The sequence below is a fragment of the Mytilus trossulus genome, chromosome 3 (assembly GCF_036588685.1).
Source record: "Mytilus trossulus isolate FHL-02 chromosome 3, PNRI_Mtr1.1.1.hap1, whole genome shotgun sequence".
Taxonomy (NCBI): Eukaryota; Metazoa; Mollusca; class Bivalvia; order Mytilida; family Mytilidae; genus Mytilus; species Mytilus trossulus.
Window position 1 is genome coordinate 51,424,539 of NC_086375.1, and position 26,877 is coordinate 51,451,415.

The following is a 26,877-nucleotide window of genomic DNA, read 5'->3' on the forward strand; positions in this document are numbered from 1 at the left end:
GACGATTCTACTTCTATTGATAGGTGATATTGATTCAATAATTATTAAAAAAAAAAACGTTTCTGACTCTCACAAATATTTTCATAGAAATATCATTTATATATTATACCAAACCAAATTCATTTCAAACGTTAAACTCAATTCCATATCTAAAATTTTGCATTTTGTTGTTGTTTTAAAAATAGAAATATCACCCACAACAATACATGATAGATTCACCTTTTTAACAACTTCCGTTCAAAAAAGCCATGTGGATGGCGGGTTGAAATGAAAATTTAAACATAGCTATTATATCTATTTCAAAATGAAGAAAGTGTCTGCATTTTCTGTTTTTCGTTCACGTAAGGTAATAAAACACGTGTTATGATTACAGTCATTGAATTCATCAAAATCAAAGCCCCTTTATCCTCGCTTTCGATACATTTCATTCAACCTAGCTTTTCGGGTTTCGTCCAAAGCCACATTGTTTCGGCTACATTTACTGCTCGTCCACAGGTTGTTTCGCCCACACTACTAGTTCGTCCTCAAGTCGTTTCGGCCACACTACCAGTTCGTCCTCCGGTCGTTTCGGCCACACTACCAGTTCGTCTTCAGGTCGTTTCGACCACCCTACCAGTTTGTCCACAGCTCGTTTCGTCCACAATACCAGTTTGTCCAAAGTTCATTTTGGCCACACTACCAGGTCGTCCAAAGCCACAGAAGTTTGAAATCAAATCTAATGTAATTAATTTAGTAAAATCATATTATTGCAGAAGAGTGTTTACCATGCACTGGTGCCTGGAATGACTGAATAACACTGTCATTATCTGAATAACACATATAATGACCGAATAACACTGTCATTATCCGAATAACACATATAATGACCAAATAATGTTTAAAATTTTAATATTAGCATATATTTGTGACTATTAATCATTGATTATTGAATAATAATATATTATCAATGTATATTATAACTTAAAAATTATTTACAGAAAGCAAAACAGTTCATAAAGATCATTTTAATTTAGTGTATATGTAAGCGATAAATTTGTCCTTGTAAAATATGTCCGGGCGGACCCAAATTCCTAGTATAAAATGTCCATGGTTACAAATTTTACTAGTAAATATAGTCTGATGGTAATAAATTTTGTCCCCAGACTAATTTTCCTAGGAATTTAAGTCCATGTCATTAATAATCCTAGGTAAAAATGTCCATGTCCTTTTTTTTTTTAAATCTGAAACATATAATTCATTTACATAATTGAACATTTTTTTAAGAGTTATTATTTTTGATAAAATGTAATTAAGTACCAGACTAACTTTCCTAGGAAATCATGTCCGTGGTATTAATATTAATAGGGCAAAACGTCCATGATTTTTATAATTTAAATTAAAGGTCAAAACTTATTTTTAACCAAACTAACTTTTTCCAGTACCTTTCATGTTTGATTTTGTTAAAGAGTTATGTAATAATATATATGAAAAAAAATATGTACCCAGACAAATTTTCCTAGGAAATCATGTCCATGTTATAATTATTCCTAGATAAAAACATCCATATCATTTAATTTCAAAGGTTTATTTACATAAATGGTTTTAATATTGTTTTAGAGTTATGTATTAATATTTTTTAAATTTATGTCCCCAGACTAATTTTCCTAGGAAATCATGCTAATGTCATTATTATTCCTCGATAAAGATTAAAGACACCCATATCAATTATGTTTAAAGGTTAATTAACATGGCTTGTGTTGTTTTAATATTGTTTTAGAATTGTGTATTGATATTATGAAGGAAAAAAAAATTCCCCAGACTAATATTTCTAGGAAATCATGTCCATGTTCTTATTATTCCTAGGTAGAAACGTCCATGTTTGTTATTTTTAAGTGTTGTTTTGATATTGTTAAAGAGCTATGTATTTAGATTTAAAATAAAATAATTCCTAAGACTAATGTTCCTAGGAAATTGGGTCCACTTTCTTTATGTTAATTGGAAATTATAATCAAAACTTTCAATTCTTAACTAAGATGGGGTTGTTTATTCAATAGTTTTCATCATAAAATTGTTTCTAGTAGAGTTTTTGTTTTTAAGATAACCAATGTTTAAATCACCAGTCATGATTTACTGTTTATGTTAATCTATTGCATTGCATTTATCCATTTATCCGGTAAAAAGTGTTCATTTTTTTTTTGCTTCCAGAATGTAATTTGCTAACAGACATTTTTTCTAGGTAAACAAGTCCATGATCATAATTTTACTAGAAAAAACATGTAATAGGACAAATTTTCCTAGGAAAATAAATGCCAGACTTATTTTACTAGCTATGGACTTATTTTCCTAGGAGAATTTGTCCTAGGACTTATTTTCCTAGTAAAATTATGGCCATGGACTTGATTACCTAGGGAAAAATGTCCGGCGGACAAATTTTCCTACCGGACCAAATTTACTGTTACATGTACATCGTACAAGGCAGGCATTGTGATATCCGCCATGTTTGTTGTACCCACTAAATTTTAAAAGTTTTCTATGAACTTATCTGCTTTCTACAAAGCATTTGTAAGTTATAAAATACATCGATAATATATTATTATTTAATAATCAATGTTTAAAAGTCACAAAATATGTGCTAATATTAAAATTTCAAGTGTTTTTCGGTCATTACAAGTGTTATTTGGATAATAACAGTGTTATTTGTGTTGCCCACCATGCACTTGTACTACACTAAATTGACTAATATGAGGCAGGCATTACCTGTGAAAGGTAACGAAGTCTGTATAATTTTATTTTTTAATTCAATCATACATGACATATTTTAACTTCAAAATATGTAATAAAAAAAGAAACGGAAATAACTTAAAAGTTTCAGATTTTGGTTCTGTTGTTTGGGATTTTAGCTGTGACGATATTTTAATTATGACATCATATACAATGTAAACAAAGAAACGCTATCATCAGGTAATGTTTTTTTCATATCAAAGAATAATTAATAATGAGATTGGTATTGTGTTCTCTCTTATATTTTACTGGACTGATAAATATATATTTCGCTCAAAGTCTCGTGACAAATGAGACCAGAAGAAGGAAGTAGATTTCTGCCCAATTAAATTGAATTAAAAAAAGAGACCAAATATAAGTCAACAATTTCTGAGTTCATTAGACTGTAAGGCTTAAAATAAAACATTGTGATGAGGGCCTCAGGGAAGATAAGTTATATATATTTTAGCTTACTGTGTAACCCTCTTAAAATAAAGTATTGTTGTTGTTTGTTTCTCCACTCCTGACTGACCCTGTAAAAATGGTCTGACTTACACAATTTTATTGTCAAAACTAAGTCAAATATTATTATATTCATATCTGATTTTCAGGCTTGTCAAATCGACCAATATTGTTCCAGCTTTTTGGAATAAATAAAATTATTTCCCTACCTACCTACCTACCCACACCTGGTTTGGCAGGGTCAGGATTGGGGAAAAAATATATTAATTTAGGCCTAGCTTAGTAATATATATGTACTGATTGAAGTCAGTGATCGGGAAGGACGTGCGCCCTGCGCCTATAGCGCATATTCACCAGAAATGGCGCATAGAGTGACAAATGTAAGCGCCCACGTGGCGCACGATATTTTTCACATCGTTTCGAAACGTTTAGATATCGTCAAATAGATTTCCGATCGTGTTCCGTGCCACATGTGTGTGGAAACAACTGTAAAATGTTCCTCCAATCATTGGAGCACCTATATATTTTTAGGACGTCTCGGGTGTTTTCCTATGGTAATAGAACCATGTGGTTTAACGTCTCGGGTGTTTTCCTATGGTTATAATAGAACCATGCGGTTTAACTGATAACCCAAAAAACGCAATTAACCATCATTCATGATATAATTTTTTATAAACAACTTTACATTTGTGAAATTTGGCTATTACAGACGAGATTTAACTCTAATATATAATCTTTTGATTTAGTTTAGCTTGCTATTATTTCGATTGAAAACCCCTGAAGCCATTTTATGAATATAGTTTTTGTCTCCATTATAGGCGCTTAAATGTCCTTGTCATTTTTTGGTCTTTGGCTCGTTTTGACATTTTGTAAACATGACTTCAGCGAATTATTATTTTGTTCTATCAATTAATGGTACTCTCTACTGTTATTCTTGGCATCTTGATGAAGCAATAATAATAATACAAGAAGTGCACAGGACGTTCCTGAAATGTCCTCTAATACGGAACGTCTGGAATGAGTATGGTATCGACGAAGACCCAAATTTAATGTTAAAAAAACATGAACATGAAAACAAGTCAACAGTAACAGTTTAAACATTGTAAATAAAGGTTTATCTTTAAAATTGTCCTTTTTGGAAGAAGTTATTGTAGATTCATTGAAATTACAGAATCACAGGAACAATATTATTTAAAATCATAATTTTTAGGAAAATTTGTACCAACACCTCTTTTCCAAAACATGGGAAAATAATGATACTTTTATTTTTTTACAGAAGTCAATTCAAATGGCCCACTCATTTGACAACATGGCCCATTATTTTTTAAAATGGCCCATTGAATTTATTTTTGAGGGGCCCTGGGCCCATAGTGAAAAAAACCTTCCAGATCACTGGAAGTGTTTGTGAACACATTGTTTTTTCCCCCAATGAAGATCTAAGTATGCTGCTTTTTTTTCATTCTTTTAGACATGTAGATGGGCCCTGATATGTAATTCAAGAAATTGTTCCTCTTTTACATTTAATAGGAAAAAGGTGACACACCTAAAGTGAGTTATGAAGAAGAGAAAGGAAATATAAGGAGAGCTTCTAGTACACCAATTATTAAAACTGATGATGGCAAGAGTGCTAAAGGAAAAAAACTTCTGGTAAATATTTGTATTTAAATTATAATAAAAAATATGTGAATAGTATCATAAAAATGATAAATAAGTGCCAATGAGATAACTCCATCCAAGTCACAATTTGTAAAAGTAAACCATTATAGGTCAAAGTATCTTTTACACGAATCATTGGCTCACACTGAACAGCAAGCTCTAAAGGACCCTAAAACTGACTAGTGTAAAACCATTCAAACCAGAAAAACAAAATAAGATACATGTACACTGTAAAATATCAATTGAAATGGCCTAACCCAAGACATATATACACAAATTTCAATTGCATATCTATTTTAGAAAGTGTTGAAAGGTGGTAGCTTAAGGCAAAGTATGAGAGGTACCCCAAAATCTAGGCCATCGATCTTAAAGATGGTGGATGATCAAGGTGTAGCAGGGGACTCAGATTCTGTCACCTTGACCAGTGTCAAATCTAACCCAGATCTGTTGACTGTTACTTCAACATCTGGTATGGTCACTAGAAAAAGATCTCCAAAGACTACAGGTATGTTTAGCAAATTTAATGGCAAAATGTTAGTAAGCTGTTAGCTATTTATATAATATATATCTATGACATTGTACCTGTACATTAATCAGTTCCATGATCATGTGTACACATTCATTACTCGTTTATTGATGATAATTTCTGATAAATTGACAAGTTTTCAGAATAACATATTATCTAGACCCATTTCTATTGATGAAGACCATATGACATATCTCTTCATTCATATATAATAAAATGCAAAATTATCTTGAAATACCAGATTTTTTTCAGAAATACCTCATAGTAGGATAGTCTTTAATGACAGGATCTGAATAGATGTATCTTAAATATTTTGGAAAGTACAATTAAGATATCTATAAATCTAGTATTTTTTTCAATTGTATTTGTTAAGTAATTACAATTGAAATTTTCAGTAGTTAGCAGTGCTACCAATGACACACCATCTTTGCCAAAAGTTTCAATCAGTAAGCCAGCTAGAATTGGCCTTCCTCCAAGAAGTCAAAAACCAACAAACCCTGGATCACAAAATTCTCTAAATATTATTAAAACATCTCCTAAATCAAAATCTTCACCAAATCTTGGAGTAGCTGCATTACAAATTGCAAGGCCTTTGAGTACAGAGAAATCTGGGAAAAGACAACGTGAAGATGGAGACTCAGAGCCAAGTAAAAAAAAGAAAACTGGTAAAGAAGACAAGAGTATGGAGGTAAAGTGTTCTGGATCATGTGTAACCTTATTGTACTGCTTAATATTTAAAGATAAGATCATTTTTATTATAAAGAAATTACAAAAAAGACATATACAATTTACTTACGATCAAGTTTATAGTACAAGATCAAGATTACAGGCAAACACCGACAGATAATCATTAAAATATGTAAGACATACATGTAATAAGACAAACAAATAAATCCATAGGTCAAGATAAATATTTCTGGCAAATCAGGCAGTAAAACCATAAACATTATAATCGGTAGGACGATAATATTATAACAGACAAAACATTAAAGGACAAAAAAATAAATCCATAGGATGAGTTCAATACAACTACAAACAAATCCATAGTACATATACAGTTATATAGACAGCAGACAATAATATTTAAAGACCAACAGTCAAACCAGTAGGACTAGATCAAAATAGCAAACGAAAACTGCACAGATAACCAATAGACAATCAAAACCTTGGATTTAAACAACAGACAATCAGATCTGTTCAACAAGTTAACAAAAACTAATACATTCAGCAAGGTCAACACACTGGTCAAAACCTTTGCTTTATTTACTGACTGGGTTCTTAATAAAGAACTACACATTAATCTAGTTTTATTCAGTGCTTGACCATCCCGCTTGTTTTAGATAGTGTAATAACAATTAGTACAGAAAAAATCACTACAACAATAGGAATCATTTCTTTGTTTGATTTGACAAATATACAAAGAAAAAGATTTATTTTCATATTGAGTACTGAACAAATAATCCTCAGTTGCAGTGTCTGATGTCAGATCAAAATACTAATGAAGATGATTTATATAACTCATATTTTCTATATTTGTAAGGATATAGAACAAGTGATGAGTTTTACTGACGAGAACAACACAGGAGTGTGGGACCATAACCTGCCTTACATGTTCAACAGTACGGAGGAAGCCAAGAAAATATTTGAGTGTCTTATTCACCCCATCAAACCGGAAAAGTTCTTCAAGTATGTATACAACTAGAATTGTAAATTCATATTGTGACAGGGTTATAATCACAGTAATCTCTTGTATTTTGATTTTTATGCCCCACTTACGATAGTAGAGGGGCATTATGTTTTCTTGTCTGTGCGTCCGTTCGTTGTCTGTCCTGCTTCATGTTAAAGGTTTTGGTCGGTAGTTTTTGATGAAGTTGAAGTCCAATCAACCTGAAACTTAGTATACATTTTCCTTATGATATGATCTTTCTATTTGTACTGCCAAATTAGAGTTCTGACCCCAATTTCAAGGTCCAATGAACATAGTGGGAGTGGGGCATCCGTGTACTGGGGACCCATTCTTGTTTATAAATATAAATTCAACAGAATTTTCACAATGTTGCAAAATAAAATTAACATTTTAGTCCAAAATGACAAAATCACAATCATCATGATAATAAATGCAAGCAATAAGTTCTGAATTTACAGTAGAGTGGAAAAGGTCATACATATAAAGCAAAATTTCATTCAAAACAGATATCCAATTTTGTCTAAACTTTTTCATGGAAAAGAATTGTTTTGTTACATGTTGTTTCCACCACTATAAAAATAGGGAGTTTAGCCATACACAAATTTAATTAAAATCTGAGTATTTCACACAAAAATTATATACTTGATATACTCCTTTTATTAAAACAAATGTATGTATATATTTCAGAGAGCTTTGGGAGAGGAAACCTTTGTTAGTTAGAAGACATTTAGAGAATTATAATGATGGATGGTTTAGTACTGCAGAATTAGATAAAATTTTAAGACAGGTATATAAATGATTGTTGTTTAACACCTATTTCAGTTCACTTGGCAATATCATGGTCACAAGCTTTTGTTGATGTAGAAAGTCAGATAGAACCCCAACCCTACGTAATAGTAAACTGACAATCCAAGTCAATTGAATCATAGTTGAATTCACCTGGTCCAAATGGGAATAGAACTCACAACCTCAGTGTTGACAGGCTTGTCATATTTATAGACAAACTGCTTAGCCACCCTTGCCACTTAGGCAACCTCTTGATTAAGAACACATAATTAAAAAAATAGAAATTACTGTTACGTGGATTTTTTTCTCATTGTAATAGGAAATTGTTCTAATAATTGATTAATGGTTATTTTACAAATATAAAATCACACATAGATCCAATATTTAAATGCTACATAACAAAGCATAAACCTCTAAAGTATTTCTAAAACACAATTTCTTTACAGCCAATTGCATTGAGTGTGAAGTCATTACTAGGTAAGATATACTGCCCTGCTTTGGAATTAGCCTAGTCCTACAGACAGATAGATTGGTTATCAGTTGGGCTAGTCTACTATTAAAGGAGGGTAGTTTTACCTTACCTAATAATGACTTCACGGTTTAGCTAGAAAGCAAACTAACCAAAGACATTTTTGTTATCTACAACTCAATGCAATCAGCTGTAATTTATTTAAGAATTGAATGTTTCTTTTTGTTAATTTATTGAGGTGTAAAAGCGTTGACCGAAGTACATTTTCCGCGCTACATTCTAAAAATGTACGCACTGTCAACGCTTTTACAACCCTATAAAGTTACAAAAAAAGCATTCAATACTTATAATTACATTTTTTTAGCTAGGATCATGAAAACACGGTTTTTATCCAGTTTTATTTAATACACCTGTGCACTTTATTGTGGGACCTCGTGTCATCATGTATGATACATTTTATTGTCTAATGCAACTGTTTACGGAATAACATGTGATGTGCAGTTAGCCAATCAGAATAACGTATTATAATGAAACTTACATATTTTAAATGTAATTATATCCTAATGATGTACCAAAATCTTATCAATAGCATTTTGATGACCATACATTATTATATTTTGCAGGAGAATATTCACTTTGGTGTGAATTTAGATGTGACCACATTTACTGATGGAAAACGTGAAACTCACAATCCTGCAGGACGAGCCCATGCTCCTGTTGTATGGGATTTTTATCAGGTAACTGAAACTTGAAAATTGGGACACATGTTCTTAAAAGAATGTAATGCCAAATTAGGGCAATAAGATTTCATAGATCATAATGAGATATAAATCGTGTATAAAGTGTGAAGAATGGTGCTAAATGGACAAATATTCTTGTTAACAGATACTATAAAACAAACAAAAAATGCTTAATGTATTTGAATTAAAGTGCCCCAAAAACTATGTTGGGTATTTTCTAGAATAGCCTTAAGATTTATGCCATATGTGTGCCTCCTATAGATTTCTATCAAGTAACATTGGATAAGAAGAAACATGAAGCTAGTGTCCATAAGCCTCCCCCCAAAAAAGAACAAAAAATCAATTTACTTGTTTACTTCTCTTGGCAAAAATATATGGTATTTGTTTTTTTTAAATTTTTACATAGACTATATAGGAAAATGTTCAGGATCCTTTTTGAAAACTGTCAATAAAATTATGTGTTTTGCCTAAAAATGAATGGTTGGAAGGGAGGCAGAAAACAGATAAAGTTGAGAATGAAAATGGGGAATGTGTCAAAGAGACAACGACCTGACCTATTTATTTTTAGTCTTTATACAGTATGAGCATTTATATGATATTTTTATAATTGTATAATTTTATGGATAATTTAAAACTTTATTTTACAGAATGGTTGCTCAGTTAGAATGTTAAACCCTCAAACATATTCCAGAAATGTTTGGAAATTGTTGTCAGTTTTACAAGAATATTTTGGGTGCTGTTGTGGAGCTAATGTGTAAGTCCTTACATTTATCTGCTATTTTGTGACAGAACTTTGCTGTTATATTTTCCTACAGTGAGGAAGTATGTAAGGAATTATAATAAATATTTATTTTTGACACCAATTGACTTTAAATTGAATTAAAAAGCTTATTGTTTGCCATAATTATATTTGCATTATCACATTTTACTATCTTATTATTAATGATAAAACCATGTGTTCTAAAATATTTATTTATAATAATAATTTTCACTTTAGGTATTTGACACCACCAGGAACACAAGGCTTTGCTCCACATTATGATGATATAGAAGCATTTATTCTACAATTAGAAGGCAAAAAATACTGGCGATTGTATAGCCCTAGGTTGGTATTGTAAAAAAAATCAGTATTTTGCTTTCCCTAGTAGTGGTATAAACCATAGCTACTTGAGTTGAACATTAAATCTCCAAATAAGAGCCTCAGTATACCTTAATGGGAGAATAGATATTGGAACATTTTGAAATCTTGAAAAACAAGTTATGATATAAGTCTCAGTCATAAAAAATGTATAACAAGATTAAATCTATGCATGATATGTTAACTAAGATTGAATGTGTTTACTTTCCAGGTCTGATGCAGAGACATTGCCAAGAACATCCAGTGGTATGTATTGAGTGAATTTATTTAACAATTCCATATATAGAATATGCATATAACACTTTCAGTATCAATTTTCTTTTCCTTTCTTATTTTTATGTTTCATTTATTGGCATTATGTTTTCTGGTCTTTACATCCATTTGTATGTTCGTTTCCTCCTACTGTCTGTCCTGCTTCAGGTTAAAGTTTTTGGTCAAGGTAGTTTTTGGTGAAGTTGAAGTCCAATCAACTTGAATCTTAGGACACATGTTCATTATGATATGATCTTTCTAATTTGAATGCCCTATTAAGAGTTTTGACCCAAATTTTACGGTCCACTGAATATGAAATGATAGTGTGAGTTGGGCATCCATGTACTATGGACACATTCTTGTTTTTAATATAAGCCTAAGTGGTTTTAAATTAAAACTTTGCTGTTAGAAAAAAAATATAGTACAGTGAAACTTCTCTAAACCGGTCCCTCTTAATACCGGTTCTCCTTTCATACCGGCCAAACCAACAAGTCCCGGCCGGCGTGTATGTAAATAAACGGTCAGGTAACCTTATAAAACCGGTCACCCCTTTAAACCGGATACCGGCCGTTATTTGTGTATTTGTGTAATCAAAATCAATAAAATATCACCTCATAAAACCGGCCTTCTCATTTGTAATCATTAGTCCATACATAATACTGTTATATAAACAAACAAGTTAATCCGGTCAATTAGACACCTGCATGGTCACTGAGTAGTGTTTACCTGTCAATGTCAAATCAATACCCGAATAAATTATCGGTTGAGAGATTATGATCTTCACCCACGCTAATCAATGATGATAATTAATTTTCATTAAATGTTTTAGCTTGGCTCCTTTATTTGATCATTTTTAAAAAAATATGTTTTAGGAAATTACAGAAATTAATCACTTGGATCTTTCAAAATAAATCCTAAATAGATATCGTCGGGATAATCTATTGATGATTAATTTAAACTAATGATACACGCTTTTAATAAAATAAAAAGGGTAGTTACTGCAGTAATTCATCAATAATGTCTCGTCCAGTGAAACGTCAACGTGTAGAGTTATCACTTAGTGATAAAGTTAAATTGATAAAAGATCATGACTCAGTACCTAAGCCATCACAGAGAGAGCTTGCTGAAAAGTATAAAGTAGGCAAGTCGACAGTCGGCGATATTCTACGCAAGAAAGATACTTACCTGCAACAGTTTGAGCTTAACGCCAATTCTTCAAAGCAAAGATTTAACACCAACTGCAAATTCTTTGATATCAACGACATTGTATGGAAATGGTTCAATACTGCCCGTGCAAAAGGCATACCCATTTCCGGACCAATAATCCAAGAAAAGGCACTTCAGATTGCAGATGAACTCACCATTCCAGACTTCAAAGCTTCAAATGGATGGTTAGATAGATGGAAGTCCCGCTATTCTGTACACGCATTTAAAGTAAATGGAGAGAGTGCCAGCGTAGACACAACAACAGTAGAAGAATACCGCACCAGGTTACCAGACATCACAAAAGGCTACTCACAAGCAGACATCTTCAACTGTGATGAGACAGGGTTATTTTATCGGGCCTTACCAGATAAAACACTCAACGTAAAAGATCAATCATGCAAAGGTGGAAAAAACGCAAAAGAGAGGCTCACTGTCATGTTCGCCTGCAGCTCCACTGGTGAAAAGTTGAAACCACTTGTCATAGGAAAGTCGTACAACCCACGCTGCTTTAAGAACGTCAACAAAGGAAACCTACCAGTCACCTACTACTCTAACAAGAAAGCCTGGATGACAACTAATGCCTTCATCGACTGGTTACGCACCGTCAACACAACAATGAGATTGCAGCGCCGACACATACTTATGTTCCTGGACAACGCATCTTCCCACTCAAAAGAATTGAACTTAAGCAATATGACACTTTAGTTCCTACCAGCAAACACAACATCAGTACTTCAACCACTAGACCAGGGCATCATCAGAGCTTTTAAAGCACGCTACCGCAAATTGATGATTTCATCCTTACTTACGAAGATAGACCAGACACAGTCAGCTTCTGAACTCTGCAGAGAGATCAATGTTCTGGACGCCATCTACTGGGTAACAAGAGCATGGAACAACACAAAAGAATCTACAATTCAGAAGTGCTTTCGAGTAGCAGGCTTTCCATCGTCTGACCCAGACACAGTTGATAGCACCGCAGATGATGACGACGACGACGATGATGTACCACTGAGTGAACTTGCTAGACAACTTAATTTGTCACCCAACATAGATCCATGCTTCGACGATTCGCTACCAACAGAAGATGATTCAGACGACTGGGAAAGAGAACTCATCAGCAGCTACCAACAAGAGTCAACACACGAGAGCGACGACGATGACGTATCAAGTCAAAGTGAACAAGAACCAGAACAGAAAATGACACTTGAGGAAACCTTAGCTGAAATCAGAAGAATTCATGCCAGTACATCAGCAACTTCAATCCTATCAACAACACAGGCAATGATCACAGATTTAGAAGCCCTTATAGTGAAAAAGAAGTGCCAAAAGAAGCAATGTGCCATTGACAGTTTTCTTGTGTAATGTTTGTGACTGTAATTGTAATATGTCATAGTGCTCACACTTATTTGATAATGTATGATCTTTGTTTAATTTATTATTCGTAGTGCTTTAAATTTAAATCAGTGTTATGTTGTAATGAACATGTGTAGTGCTTTTATGTTTGTAATTTGCTTTTGGAGAATATGAACTATCATCGTATGGTACCAATGATCAGTGCATGTTAATTTATTTCAAAAACATAATATATTGATATTAAAACTGTTTTGTTATATAGTTGCATTTTATTTGTTATTCCTGCAAAATAAAAAATAATAAAGATACAAATGATGTTTTAATATTTATTTCATAATCAATTTAGAATACAAAGCTAAATTTACACAACAAAACACACTTAAAGATTGAGGTACAATACATGGTAAAAAAACACAAATTCACACATATTAAAGGGAAGTAATTCTTATATTGAAGGGAAGTAACTCTTGCTTATTTCAAATTCAACAAACCGGCCACCCCTGAAAACCGGCCGAATCCCGTGGTCCGACGGGCGGCCGGTTTTGAGAAGTTTCACTGTATAATCATATTGCTTAATTTCAGGTAACTTTTCTGAGGATGATATAGGAGAACCTATATTGGATGTTGTACTAGAACCTGGTGATCTGTTATACTTTCCAAGGGGAGTCATCCATCAGGTAGGTACTGGAACCTGGTGATCTGTTATACTTTTCAAGGGAAGTAATCCATCAGGTAAGTACTGGAACCTGGTGATCTGTTATACTTTTCAAGATGAATAATCCATCAGGTAGGTACTAGAACCTGGTGATCTGTTATACTTTTCAAGGGAAGTAATCCATCAGGTAAGTACTAGAACCTGGTGATCTGTTATACTTTCCAAGGGGAATAATCCATCAGGTAAGTACTAGAACCTGGTGATCTGTTATACTTTCCAAGGGGAGTCATCCATCAGGTAGGTACTGGAACCTGGTGATCTGTTATACTTTTCAAGGGAAGTAATCCATCAGGTAAGTACTAGAACCTGGTGATCTGTTATACTTTTCAAGGTGAGTAATCCATCAGGTAAGTACTAGAACCTGGTGATCTGTTATACTTTTCAAGGTGAGTAATCCATCAGGTAAGTACTAGAACCTGGTGATCTGTTATACTTTTCAAGGGAAGTAATCCATCAGGTAAGTACTAGAACCTGGTGATCTGTTTTACTTTTCAAGGTGAGTAATCCATCAGGTAGGTACTGGAACCTGGTGATCTGTTATACTTTTCAAGGGAAGTAATCCATCAGGTAAGTACTAGAACCTGGTGATCTGTTATACTTTTCAAGGGAAGTAATCCATCAGGTAAGTACTAGAACCTTGTTATCTGTTATACTTTCCAAGGGGAGTAATCTATCAGGTAGGTACTAGAACCTTGTTATCTGCTATTATTTCCAAGGCAGTTATTTATTAGGTTGTACTCAATATCGAAATTGCATTTTAACATAGTTTACCTGCTTTAAAAAAGAAATAAAAATTATAGTTATGAAAAATTATGCATGATCTGTCTTTTCATATTTGTTGTACTTAAAAGTCTATCCATTTTAATGCCTGTTTCACTTTGTAAGCATTACTCCTGAAGAAGAAGAATTTAAGAAATAGTATTTACAGAGACATCTTTTTATTTTGACAGGGTAAAGCTTTAGAAGATACACATTCATTACATATTACTGTTTCCTGTTTCCAGAAAAATACCTGGGGAGATCTCTTAGAAAAGGTAAAATTTATTTTTCATTTGACATCTACATTTTATCAAATTTGTTGAAAGTTGAGGAATTTAATTTTTGCAATAAAACAAGCAGGTAATAGACCAATCTTGAGTTGTGTAATGAATGAGATACACTGGTTGTCCCCATGTAAATCTGCTTAAAACATCATTGAACAATTCTAACTTACTGAGAAACATTTGGACATAGGAAATGCACAGTAAAAGGCAGGAATTAGAAAATAGTCCATAGTATAAGTCATTTGTCTGTTCAAGTTTTATTTGTTGTGCTTCAATTAACACATGTTAAACTGTTATATAGTTTGTTTCACTTAATGCCTGTTGATCAGCTATTTGTTGTGTTTTAGTTAATGCCTATTTGGTAGTTAGTTATTGTGTTTCATTTAACGCCTGTTAAACTGTTACATGTTGCATTACAATTAATGCCTGTTAAAGTGTTATTTATTGTATTTCAGTTAATGCCAAGAGCCTTACAGGTTGCAATAGAAGAGGATGTTGACTTTAGAAAGGGTCTTCCTAGAGATTACATGGATGTCATGGGAATAGCAAATTCTGACATAGTAAGTGATCTCCTGTTTGGTATTGTAAGGTACAGATCACATTCAAGTTGTTTTTGGAGATTAATATACTTTTGACCCTTGACCAATGGCTTTTGTGAATATCACTGATCTCCTTGATTTTATAGCCTTTGTAGATTTTGTTATAATTGAATAATGATTTGTTTATTACAGTTGACAAACTTTGTTTTTAGTCATAACCGATAACATAAGAAATTGGTTTTAAGTGACTTAGACGTTGACTAGATTACCAACCTTGAACCTTAGAAAAATAAAGGTTTTCCTTGTAATGTTTAACCTTAAAAGTAGATATGGATAAGATTCTTTGTAAATAATTTGTCATTAGAAGTTTTAGATTATTTATTAGCATCAACTTAAACGATCTCCTTACGTGTAGAAAATACAGCTTTAGCTAGATTTTGTGAGATCTGAATGATGATATTGGTGGAAAGATGATACAGAATATCATACCAATTTTACTATATATATATTTAATCAATGAGTCTACAAATTATTCCAGATAGGAAGTACTGATACAAATACTTCTATTAACATATTATCTTTTTATGCATAAAATTTAATATATTTTCAGGATAATCCCCAAAGAAAGGTATTTTTACGTAAGATTCAGCAGTTGATGACAAAATTGATCAGTTACGCACCAGTGGACTCAGCTTGTGATCAGTTATCTAAACACTACATACATGATAGCTTACCACCTGTACTGTCTGAAGGTAGGTTTACTATATAAACTTTGGATAATCTATGAAATTATTTTATTGACTCATTTCATTAGTCATTGTAAGATTTGTAGCTACATAAATGTTTTTCATGTTTCAGTTTATATGTGTACAGCCAAACAATCTTATCTTCCTTGAGGCAGTTCTCTTTGAGCCAACATATAACATTTTTAAACATTGGTGGACCAGAATGGGATTAACTCTGCATTTAGGTTGAAATTCAGTGGATATTCTGAAAAACTTTATCCAAGAGGGAGATCTGTCATAGTTTTTCAATAAAATCGTTTTTTACTTTCAGCTGAAAAATCTTGTAGTGTCCATGGTGATGGAGAACGATGGGAGAAAAGTAAGAAATGTGTTGTTGGTACAGCTGAGATGGAACCTGATACACAGATTAAAATTATTCGTAAAGGAGTTCTTAGGTATTAATTTTTTGAGTTAGGTGGAATGTTATTTTACTATGAAGAAGCCAAAAGAAATAGATCTGCTACTATAAAAATTGTACTAAATTGTAAGTCTGCAATATTATTTTACTCTTCAAAAGTTAAGAAGTGTACCTATTTGTAAAGTCCCGAAAAACATAACATTTGTGTGATGATAAATTCTCTGTATGATACTTCTCTGTCATCTGATGAGTATATTTGTATGAAATATACTATAATGATATAAGTTACGCCTATTATTATACCAAAGCACCATGAACCCTTTTCTAATCTGACAGAAATATCAGTCTGTTATACAACTGCCAGGTAATCGATATAATTTATAAACTAAGTTTTGGCCTCTTTTTCAAAATTTTCTGAACTTTGAAAATGGTTTAATTTTGCTTCCAGATTATTAACAGAAGATGATGATGTCAGAATTTATCATTCACTTGACAATTCTCGTCTCTACCATGGAGCTGATCCTCAATATATAGAAATATCTGCAGAAGTAAGTATATTTTAAAGAAGTATAAGAGCAAATACCTATCAACATTACTAGTGACAAGCCTGTAGACATCTGACATTTGGAATCACTTTTATCTTCATAGTTTAATTTTAACAGATGGTAACAATACTAATCATTTTACCATTATCATAACTTCTTTTAAAACTTTGGACTTCTTTCACCCAAATCATCCATAAGCGATATACTATTATGATTATATCTGATATGTCAACAAACCATCGTTGAAGGTAAACTTGGAATGGTTTCTATTCATGAATAGAATGTTGAAGGATACTAATAAAAAGATAACAGAAATGAAAATAGTGCATATGTGATGGACTGTAAATTATCATTCCCTAACTGAAATTCCTTAAGGAAGCTGATATTTGTAAGCACCACATAGCCGGATATATAAAAAAAGATGTTGTATGATTGCCAATAGGACAACTCTTCACAAGAGACTAAATGACACAGAAACTAACAGCTATATGTCACTGTACTGCCTTCAACAATGAGCAAACCCCAATTCAAACAAGGCTGGACATGGAGTACTTTAATTGCTCCTATCTTGAGTATGTCTCTGTTGAAAGTATCCCTATAGATATTTGTTATATTTTTTAGGCTGGACCTGCAGTAGAGTACCTCCTACACTCCTATCCAGAGTATGTTGCTGTTGACAGTCTTCCTTTAGGAACATTGGATGAAAAAGTAAGATTTCATTAGAAAAAATTGTGAGAGAAGGCTAGAATGGTGGCATTTGTTTGTAGACATAACTGTTAGCATACCCTATCAAAATGAAATGGTGCGTGCTCAGTGACAGTGTGGTCAATATACTTTATCTACTGTATCAACATCCTGTCAACACTGACTTAAGTTCTAACCCCTGCACATGGCATTCAACTCCAATCCTAATTAATTAAGATTTTCATTTTGCTGCTGAATGTTAATAGTTCTCCCTGGGCACTCTGGTTTCCTCCACCAATAAAAACTGACTTATAGCCAGTTGAATTGAAAGTGACAATGAACACCAGCAATCAAACACAAAGAAAATTAATATATGTGTTGTTCCTATTGACCTTTAAGCTCACCTTGTCAATTGGAGAAGTTTACTTTTTTATACGACCACAAATAAATTTTGCGGTCGTATATTGGTATGACGTTGGCATTGGCGTCATCATCCAAAGACACATTGGTTTTTATACGCCCATCAAAATTTTGACTGGACGTATTATGGTTTACAAATGTCCGGTGTACGTACGTACGTCCGTCTGTCTGTCTGTCAGTCTGTCTGGCGTAAACATGTCGCGCCGTAACTTGAGAACGACTTATTTAAATTTCATGAAACTTCACATAGTTGTTTCTTATGATGGTCAAATGATCTGTATACCTTTTGGTGAAAATAAGATTAAAACTTTTTGTGTTACGGCACATTGTAACTTAAACGGGTGTGTGTTTTTTTATACGACCGCAAATTTTGAAAAAATTTTCGTCGTATATTGCTATCACGTTGGCGTCGTCGTCGTCGTCGTCCGAATACTTTTAGTTTTCGCACTCTAACTTTAGTAAAAGTAAATAGAAATCTATGAAATTTAGACACAAGGTTTATGACCATAAAAGGAAGGCTGGTATTGATTTTGGGAGTTTTGGTCCCAACATTTTAGGAATTAGGGGCCAAAAAGGGCCCAAATAAGCATTTTCTTGGTTTTCGCACTATAACTTTAGTTTAAGTTAATAGAAATCTATGAAATTTTGACACAAGGTTTATAACCACAAAATAAAGGTTGGGATTGATTTTGGGAGTTTTATTTTCAACAGTTTAGGAATTAGGGGCCAAAAAAGTGCCCAAATAAGCATTATTCTTGGTTTTCGCACAATAACTTTAGTTAAAGTAAATAGAAATCAATGAAATTTAAACACAATGTTTATGACCACAAAAGGAAGGTTGGTATTGATTTTGGGAGTTTCGGTCCCAACAGTTTAGGAATTGGGGGCCAAAAAGGGACCCAAATAAGCATTTTTCTTGGTTTTCGCACCATAGCGTTAGTATAAGTAAATAGAAATCTATGAAATTTAAACACAAGGTTTATGACTATAAAAGGAAGGTTGGTATTGATTTTGGAAGTTTTGGTCCCAACAGTTAAGGAAAAAGGGGCCCAAAGGGTCCAAAATTAAACTTTGTTTGATTTCATCAAAATTGAATAATTGGGGTTCTTTAATATGCCGAATCTAACTGTGTATGTAGATTCTTAATTTTTGGTCCCGTTTTCAAATTGGTCTACATTAAGGTCCAAAGGGTCCAAAATTAAACTTAGTTTGATTTTAACAAAAATTGAAACCTTGGGGTTCTTTGATATGCTGAATCTAAAAATGTACTTAGATTTTTGATTATTGGCCCAGTTTTCAAGTTGGCCCAAATCGGGGTCCAAAATTAAACATTGTTTGATTTCATCAAAAATTGAATAATTGGGTTTCTTTGATATGCCAAATCTAACTGTGTATGCAGATTCTTAATTTTTGGTCCAGTTTTAAAATTGGTCTAAATTAAAGTGCAAAGGGTCCAAAATTAAACTAAGTTTGATTTTAACAAAAATTAAATTCTTGGGCCTCTTTGATATGCTGAATCTAAACATGTACTTAGATTTTTGATTATGGGCCCAGTTTTCAAGTTGGTCCAAATCAGGATCTAAAATTATTATATTAAGTATTGTGCAATAGCAAGTCTTTTCAATTGCACAGTATTGTGCAATGGCAAGAAATATCTAATTTCACAATATTGTGAAATAGCAATTTTTTTTTTAATTAAGAGTTATCTTTCTTTGTCCAGTATAGTAAGCAAGAAATATCTGCAAGAATTTTTTTTAATTGGAGTTATCTTTCTTTGTCCAGAATCAACTTAAATCTTTGTTATATACAATATACAATGTATATTCACTTTTTACTACCAACTGATAAATTTAAATAATCTTTACCATTCAGTGATAACAAGCAGTTTTTTTACATCATGTATTTAAATGAGTAGTAATTGTTGCAAACTCCATTAGAATATTTTAATTGAAATTAGTTTTGGAATAAGGGAAAGGGGGATGTGAATAAAAAATTGGGTTAAATTTTTCTCATTTGAAATTTCATAAATAAAAAGAAAATTTCTTCAAACATTTTTTTGAGAAGATTAATATTCAACAGCATAGTGAATTGCTCTAAGAGAAAACAAAAATTTTAAGTTCATTTGAATACATTCATTCTGTGTCAGAAACCTATGCTGTGTCAACTATTTAATCGCAATCCAAATTTAGAGCGGAATCCAGCTTCAATGTTGTGTCCATACTTGCCCCAACCGTTCAGGGTTCAACCTCTGCGGTCGTATAAAGCTACGCCCTGCGGAGCATCTGGTTTCACATGTTGCACCCTATCTCAAAAACAATTCTTGATTATGACTTAAAACTTTAATCACTTCTTAGTTATATTAATCTTAACATCTATATACTTTTTGGTGATGATTCAAAATTTCATATTTGAGTTATTGAGTATTTTGTAAAAAAAGGGGGAGGGTTTTTTTACATGTCGCGCCATATCTCAAAAACCATTTATGATTATTGCTTTAAACTTTACACATGTTTTTGTTATATTAATCTAAAGATCTGTATACTTTTTGGTGATGATTTAAAACTTTATTTTGGAGTTATTGAGTATTTTGTTAAACAGGGGAGGGTTTTTTTACATGTCGCACCGTATCTCAAAAATAATTTATGATTATTGCTTAAAACTTTACACACTTTTTTTTTATTGGGGTTGGGGGTTTCACATGTCCCTGCGTGTCTCAAAAACAATATATGGTTATTGCTTAAGACTTTCTCAGAAACTATTTATGATTATTGCATAAAACTTCCACACAAGATGTCGGGTGTATCATGCGCTCATTGGGCAGCTGTTTATTGAATGAGGGGTCCAAAGGGTCTAAAATTAAACTTTGTTTGATTTCAACAAAAATTGAATTGGTATTCTTATATATGCCGAATCTAACTGTGTATATAGATTCTTAATTTTTGATCCCGTTTTCAATTTGGTCTACATTAAGGTCCAAAGGGTCCAAAATTAAAGTTAGTTTGACTTTAATAATAATTGAATTCTTGGGGTTCTTTGATATTCTAAATCTAAACATGTACTTAGATTTTTTTATTATGGGCCCAGTTTTCAAATAGGGGTTAATTGAGCTCTCCCTCACACTATTTACATTTCTTTTACAATCCATAAAAATGTAAATTTCGAAATATTCTAAATATATCCAACCTATATTGTAATGATGTCAGTGTTGGAATGCCACACTACTCAGAAGTAGGGATATCCTTTACTGATTATTAAAATCATTCTCAGAATTCTTAATTCAGAATCGGTATTTATTTACTACAAACATAATTATGTTTGCTGTAGATGATTCAGACATCATTATGATGCATTTCTTTAATCTAGGTCAAGTTGCATCTTATATAATTACTGGGAATACATGAGATTGGGGAGAGAAACGTCAGTTTTCATTCTTTCTGTAAAAGTCTTTTTTGAGAATCTTCCTCCAATATAGGAGCACCTCAATTGATGAGTAATTATCCACGAAAAATAAAAGTTAATGTAAAATGTATCTGAACACTTAAAATGTGACATTTATTATAATTTTTATGATAAGTAGTCTTGCATTTAAACAAAAAGTTGTGTTCCAACTTATTCATTGTAATGGTGAAAAATGTAAGAAATTAAAAATGTTTCATTTTGTAGGTTAAACCTATTTATTCATGAAATATACATATATATTAGAATGTAGGATCTGGAAACATGCTTCACACAACTCATATTGGTTTTTAGAAGTACATAAATTCCTGTGATGAGAGTTGTAACTTGGAACTTTATCAATTGAAATTTAAAACTGAATAGATTTTTCAGTCCTCAGTTTCTTGAGAAAAAAATTAACAATCTTAAAGAGTACTGTCACAAAAAAAATGGAAAATGACCCTAGCCTGCAGTTCAGTGGTACACAATTTAAACTTAAAAAAATATTGTAGTTGTTGTTAAATGACAGGATTCATTTGAATTTTTGATAATTAACTTTAATTGTTAATTCAAATGTTTTGATTGAAAAGGTGCAATTCTCTTCCATTGGTCCAAATTGACTCCATGATGAATTCTGAAATAAGGAAAAGAAATTACATTAAACAACAATTGATTGAATATTGTCAACCTTTATACATGTTCTAGCTGTTCTTTTGTTAATTCATTGTATGTAGACTATCAAAGGTTAACCCCCCCCCCAAAAAAAAAGAAACAATGACCGTCTTTCCCCTCAGAGATCTTCAGCTCTTTGATTAAGTTAAGTTCTTAGACAACATATATTCTGTGTCTGAAACCTATGTTGTGTCAACTGTTTAATCACAATTCAAATTCAGAGCTGTATCAAGCTTGAATGTTGTGTCCATACTTTGGTTAACTGTTCAGGGTTCGAACTCTGGGGTCGTATGAAGCTGCTCCCTGGTTGAGGTGAGGTGTCACATAACTGCTCTTAATGTCCTTAAGTATAGTTTTAATATTGCATCAAATTTATTTAATTAACATTTCTCCATTTTCATTTTGCAGATTGCCATAGCATCAGTTTTATATGACCATGGATTACTACTGACAAGTGAACCTTTAGATCCAATTGACGATGAGGAAAGCTCTGGGGAACCTGACAATTGTTGATTATAAAACTTACATCATGACCTTAATGGCCATCTGAGTGGAATCTCTCCAGGGCTTGATCGTGGGAAAGGAAATTATACTATCAGAAAACCCTCCCCACAGCTTGTCCTTACAAAAGGCAATAATACTACCAGTTGATCCAGATTTCATGTAGCCATGTAATGCAACAAAAGATTAACGTTTTCAATGAAATATTGGTACTGTAAGTCCTGCAGTCTGGTTTCAGGAAGAAATCAAAGCGTTAGAGAAGCGGCTTTTTATTTTTTTGCTTTTTTGAGCTTTTTAAATGGTAATCATGCTGAAGAGCTTTATATTTTTTGCCACGGAATAGGTGAAAACTAACAAATGTAGTGACAATATTGTTTTGTTTTAGTTATCTTTGAAGAATGAGATTCCTTTTATATTTTGCAATACATGTATATAAGGAGTTATTTTTTTTATTAAAGTCAGTACAATAAAGTTTATTTAAAAATTGATATAAAAAAAAAATCATTTTGTATACACTTCTTGTCCTGAATGTTACAAAAGAGAAATCAGTAAACAAAGAGAAAAAGTAATACATTAAAAACAAAATTATCCGAACATGCATGCCAGGATGTTTTATTAAACCTTATTTTTTAGTAGAATGTGTATAAACAGATATTGTTTAAAATTTTATTAAGAATTTTATTTATTTATTTGACTTCAAAACAAAGAGTATATTATTTTATGGATTTGTAATGAAAAATTATTTCATTGAAGAAAAATGATAGAATTGTAATGTTGGACTTATTCTGTATGTAACATGATACAAAACTGGTTGTGATTCAACATTACTATAATTTGTTTCATTTGAATATGAGATTTTATAATTTAGATTCTTATTTTGAAGCAAGGGCCTTCAAACCATCAAACTTTTATTTCCAAATAAATCATTTTTAATACAAATGTCAAACTTTTAGCTGAATTGATAGAAATAACTTACTTAGAGCATTATATTAAAGTTAGATTTTAACATTTCTGAAACACTTTACTCAAATGTTTATTTTAGAACTAGGAAGTCATTTTCACTTTTTGACGCCTGTTGTAAGGTAAAACATTACTATAGTAACATAATAATATATTGCTGAAAAAGTTCAAAAAATATACTTCCTGGCTATTGAAGAACACTGTTTACTTATTTCAAAACTGTATATTTCAGACTTTTACATGAAATAACTATCAAGTAAAACTTTGATTTCAGTGCTAGTCATTTATATATTGTATTTTATGTGATATGCATTTTTAGCTCACCTGGCCCGAAGGGCCAAGTGAGCTTTTCCCATCACTTTGCGTCCGTCGTCCGTCGTCTGTCGTCGTCTGTCGTCGTCCGTCGTCGTCCGTCGTCGTTAACTTTTACAAAAATCTTCTCCTCTGAAACTACTGGGCCAAATCAAACCAAACTTGGCCACAATCATCATTGGGGTATCTAGTTTAAAAAATGTGTGGCTTGACCCGGTCAACCAACCAAGATGGCCGCCACGGCTAAAAATAGAACATAGGGGTAAAATGCAGTGTTTGGCTTATAACTCAAAAACCAAAGCATTTAGAGCAAATCTGACACGGGGTAAAAATGTTTATCAGGTCAAGATCTATCTGCCCTGAAATTTTCAGATGAATCGGTCAATCGGTTGTTGGGTTGCTGCCCCTGAATTGGTAATTTTGAAGAAATTTTGCTGTTTTTGGTTATTATCTTGAATATAATTATAGTTAGAGATAAACTGTAAACAGCAATAATGTTCAGCAAAGTAAGATCTACAAATAAGTCAACATGACCAAAATGGTCAGTTGACCCGTTTAGGAGTTATTGCCCTTTATAGTCAATTTTTAACCATTTTTCGTTAATTAAAGTAATCTTTTACAAAAATCTTCTCCTCTGAAACTGCTTGGCCAAATTAATCCAAACTTGGCCACAATCATCTTTGGGGTATCTAGTATAAAAAATGTGTGGCGTGACCTGGTCAACCAACCAAGATGGCCGCCACGGCTAAAAATAGAACAAAGGGGTAAAATGCAGTTTTTGGCTTATAACTCAAAAACCAAAGCATTTTGAGGAAATCTGACATGGAATAAAAATGTTTATCAGGTCAAGATCTATCTGCCCTGAAATTTTCAGATGAATCGGTCAATCGGTTGTTGGGTTGCTGCCCCTGAATTGGTAATTTTGAGGAAATTTTGCTGTTTTTGGTTATTATCTTGAATATTAGTATAGATAGAGATAAACTGTAAACAGCAATAATGTTCAGCAAAGTAAGATCTACAAATAAGTCAACATGACCAAAATGGTCAGTTGACCCGTTTAGGAGTTATTGACCTTTATAGTCAATTTGTAACGATTTTTCGTAAATTAAAGTAATCTTTTACAAAAATCTTCTCCTCTGAAACTACTGGGCCAAATTAATCCAAACTTGGCCACAATCATCTTTGGGGTATCTAGTTTGAAAAATGTGTCCGATGACCTGGCCATTCAACCAAGATGGCCGCCACGGCTAAAAATAGAACATAGGGGTAAAATGCAGTTTTTTGCTTATAACTATGAAACCAAAGCATCTAGAGCAAATCTGACAAGAAGTTAAATTGTTAATCAAGTCAATATCTATCTGCCCTGAATTTTTCAGATGAATTGGACAACTGGTTGTTGGGTTGCTGCCCTCCAATTGGTAATTTTAAAAGAAATTTTGCCGTTTTTGGTTATCTTGAATACTATTATAGATAGCGATAAACTGTAAACAGCAATAATGTTCAGCAAAGTAAGATCTACAAATAAGTCAACATGACCTAAATGGTCAACTGACCCCTTAAGGAGTTATTGCCCTTTATAGTAAATTTTTAACAATTTTCATTAATTTGGTAAATTTATGTAAATTTTTACCAAATATAGTTCTCTGTTACTAATGGGCAAAGTTCATGATAGATATAATTGTAAGAAGCAAAATCGTTCAGTAAAGTAAGAACTTCAAACACATCACCATCACCAAAATACAATTTTGTCATGAATCCATTTGTGTCCTTTGTTTAATATGCACATAGACCAAGGTGAGCGACACAGGCTCTTTAGAGCCTCTAGTTATTTGTCCTGTTTATAATGAAATACATTAAAGATATGTTGGATTGCCTCAAAGTTGATATTCTTATGTATTGTTTTGAGATTCTTCACAGGAAAACTAGAGTTATGGATTTTTTTTTAGTCATATTTGTTTGATGGATTCATTTGTGTTTTTAGTCACTTTCAGCACTGATGTGCTATTTCATGATAGTCAGTTTTTGTAAGCCCGTCAAAATTTTGATGGGACGTATTATGGTATACAAATGTCTGGTGTCCGTCCGTCTGTCTGTCCAGCGTAAACATGTCGCACCATAACTTAAGAACTACTTATCTAAATTTCATGAAACTTAATATAGTTGTTTCTTATGATGGTCAAAAGATCTGTATACTTTTTGGTGAAAATAAGATTTAAACTTTTTGAGTTACAGCACTTTGTAACTAAAACAGGGGGGTGTTTTTTTTCACATGTCACACCTTACCTCAGAAACTATTCTTGATTATTGCTAAAAACTTTACACACTTCTTAGTTATATTAATCTTAATACAGTCTAACCTGATTAAACTGGACCACGAATAAACCGGTTTCCTGTACATTCCGGCCGAAAATGAAAGTCCCAGATTTTTCCATTCAAAGTCTTTGTTAAAATACCTTTTGTAAACCGGACCCTGTGTATTCTGAATTCCGGTATAATTATGAAGTCCCAATACTCTTAATTACATTAATTATTTCCTGTCAAAACCGGTTTGTCTAATTAATTTCAATGATCAATATGCAATCAAAACATATTTAATAATCAATTAGTCAGGTGTCAAACTGTGAACCTACAATCGTACAGTAGTGAGTTGTATTGTTTATTAAAACATTATAAACGTGTCAATTAAAGTTGCCGACCGGTTTATACAGGTTTGTATCTGTATACTTTTTGGTAATGATTCAAAATTTCATTTCAGTCATATGGGGGGGGGGGTTCTCGCATGTCCAACCGTGTCTCAAAAACAATAAATGGTTATTGCTTAAACTTTCTCATTATTATTGTTGGAGAAAGCTGAAGTGTTAGGAGAGAACCACTAGCCTTCATTTAGAAAA

The 26,877-nt window shown here is 32.4% G+C and overlaps 2 protein-coding genes across 4 annotated transcripts; both read left to right on the top strand.

Annotated features, from left to right (window-relative positions):
- Window positions 1-4: 4 nt before the first annotated feature.
- Window positions 5-23,791, top strand: LOC134711776 (ribosomal oxygenase 1-like). Of its 3 annotated transcripts, none has more exons than XM_063572644.1 (18): window positions 5-23; window positions 4,729-4,848; window positions 5,158-5,362; window positions 5,779-6,071; window positions 6,924-7,069; window positions 7,758-7,857; window positions 8,949-9,062; window positions 9,713-9,819; window positions 10,063-10,170; window positions 10,415-10,449; window positions 13,600-13,694; window positions 14,683-14,766; window positions 15,231-15,335; window positions 15,925-16,066; window positions 16,371-16,494; window positions 16,906-17,005; window positions 17,624-17,710; window positions 22,622-23,791. In XM_063572644.1, exons 3-18 carry the CDS (start codon window positions 5,191-5,193, stop codon window positions 22,724-22,726), a joined length of 1,917 nt encoding a protein of 638 aa, XP_063428714.1. In that variant the 5' UTR covers window positions 5-23; window positions 4,729-4,848; window positions 5,158-5,190; the 3' UTR covers window positions 22,727-23,791. The 3 variants fall into 3 exon arrangements, with proteins under 3 accessions (XP_063428714.1, XP_063428712.1, XP_063428713.1); XM_063572642.1 differs by lacking the exon at window positions 5-23 and adding an exon at window positions 184-346; XM_063572643.1 differs by lacking the exon at window positions 5-23 and adding an exon at window positions 184-346 and having other exon boundaries at window positions 5,782-6,071.
- Window positions 10,881-12,366, top strand: LOC134711777 (tigger transposable element-derived protein 4-like). The gene has a single exon (XM_063572645.1). The coding sequence runs from the start codon at window positions 11,473-11,475 to the stop codon at window positions 12,364-12,366; it is 894 nt and encodes a 297-aa protein (XP_063428715.1). The 5' UTR covers window positions 10,881-11,472.
- Window positions 23,792-26,877: the final 3,086 nt, after the last annotated feature.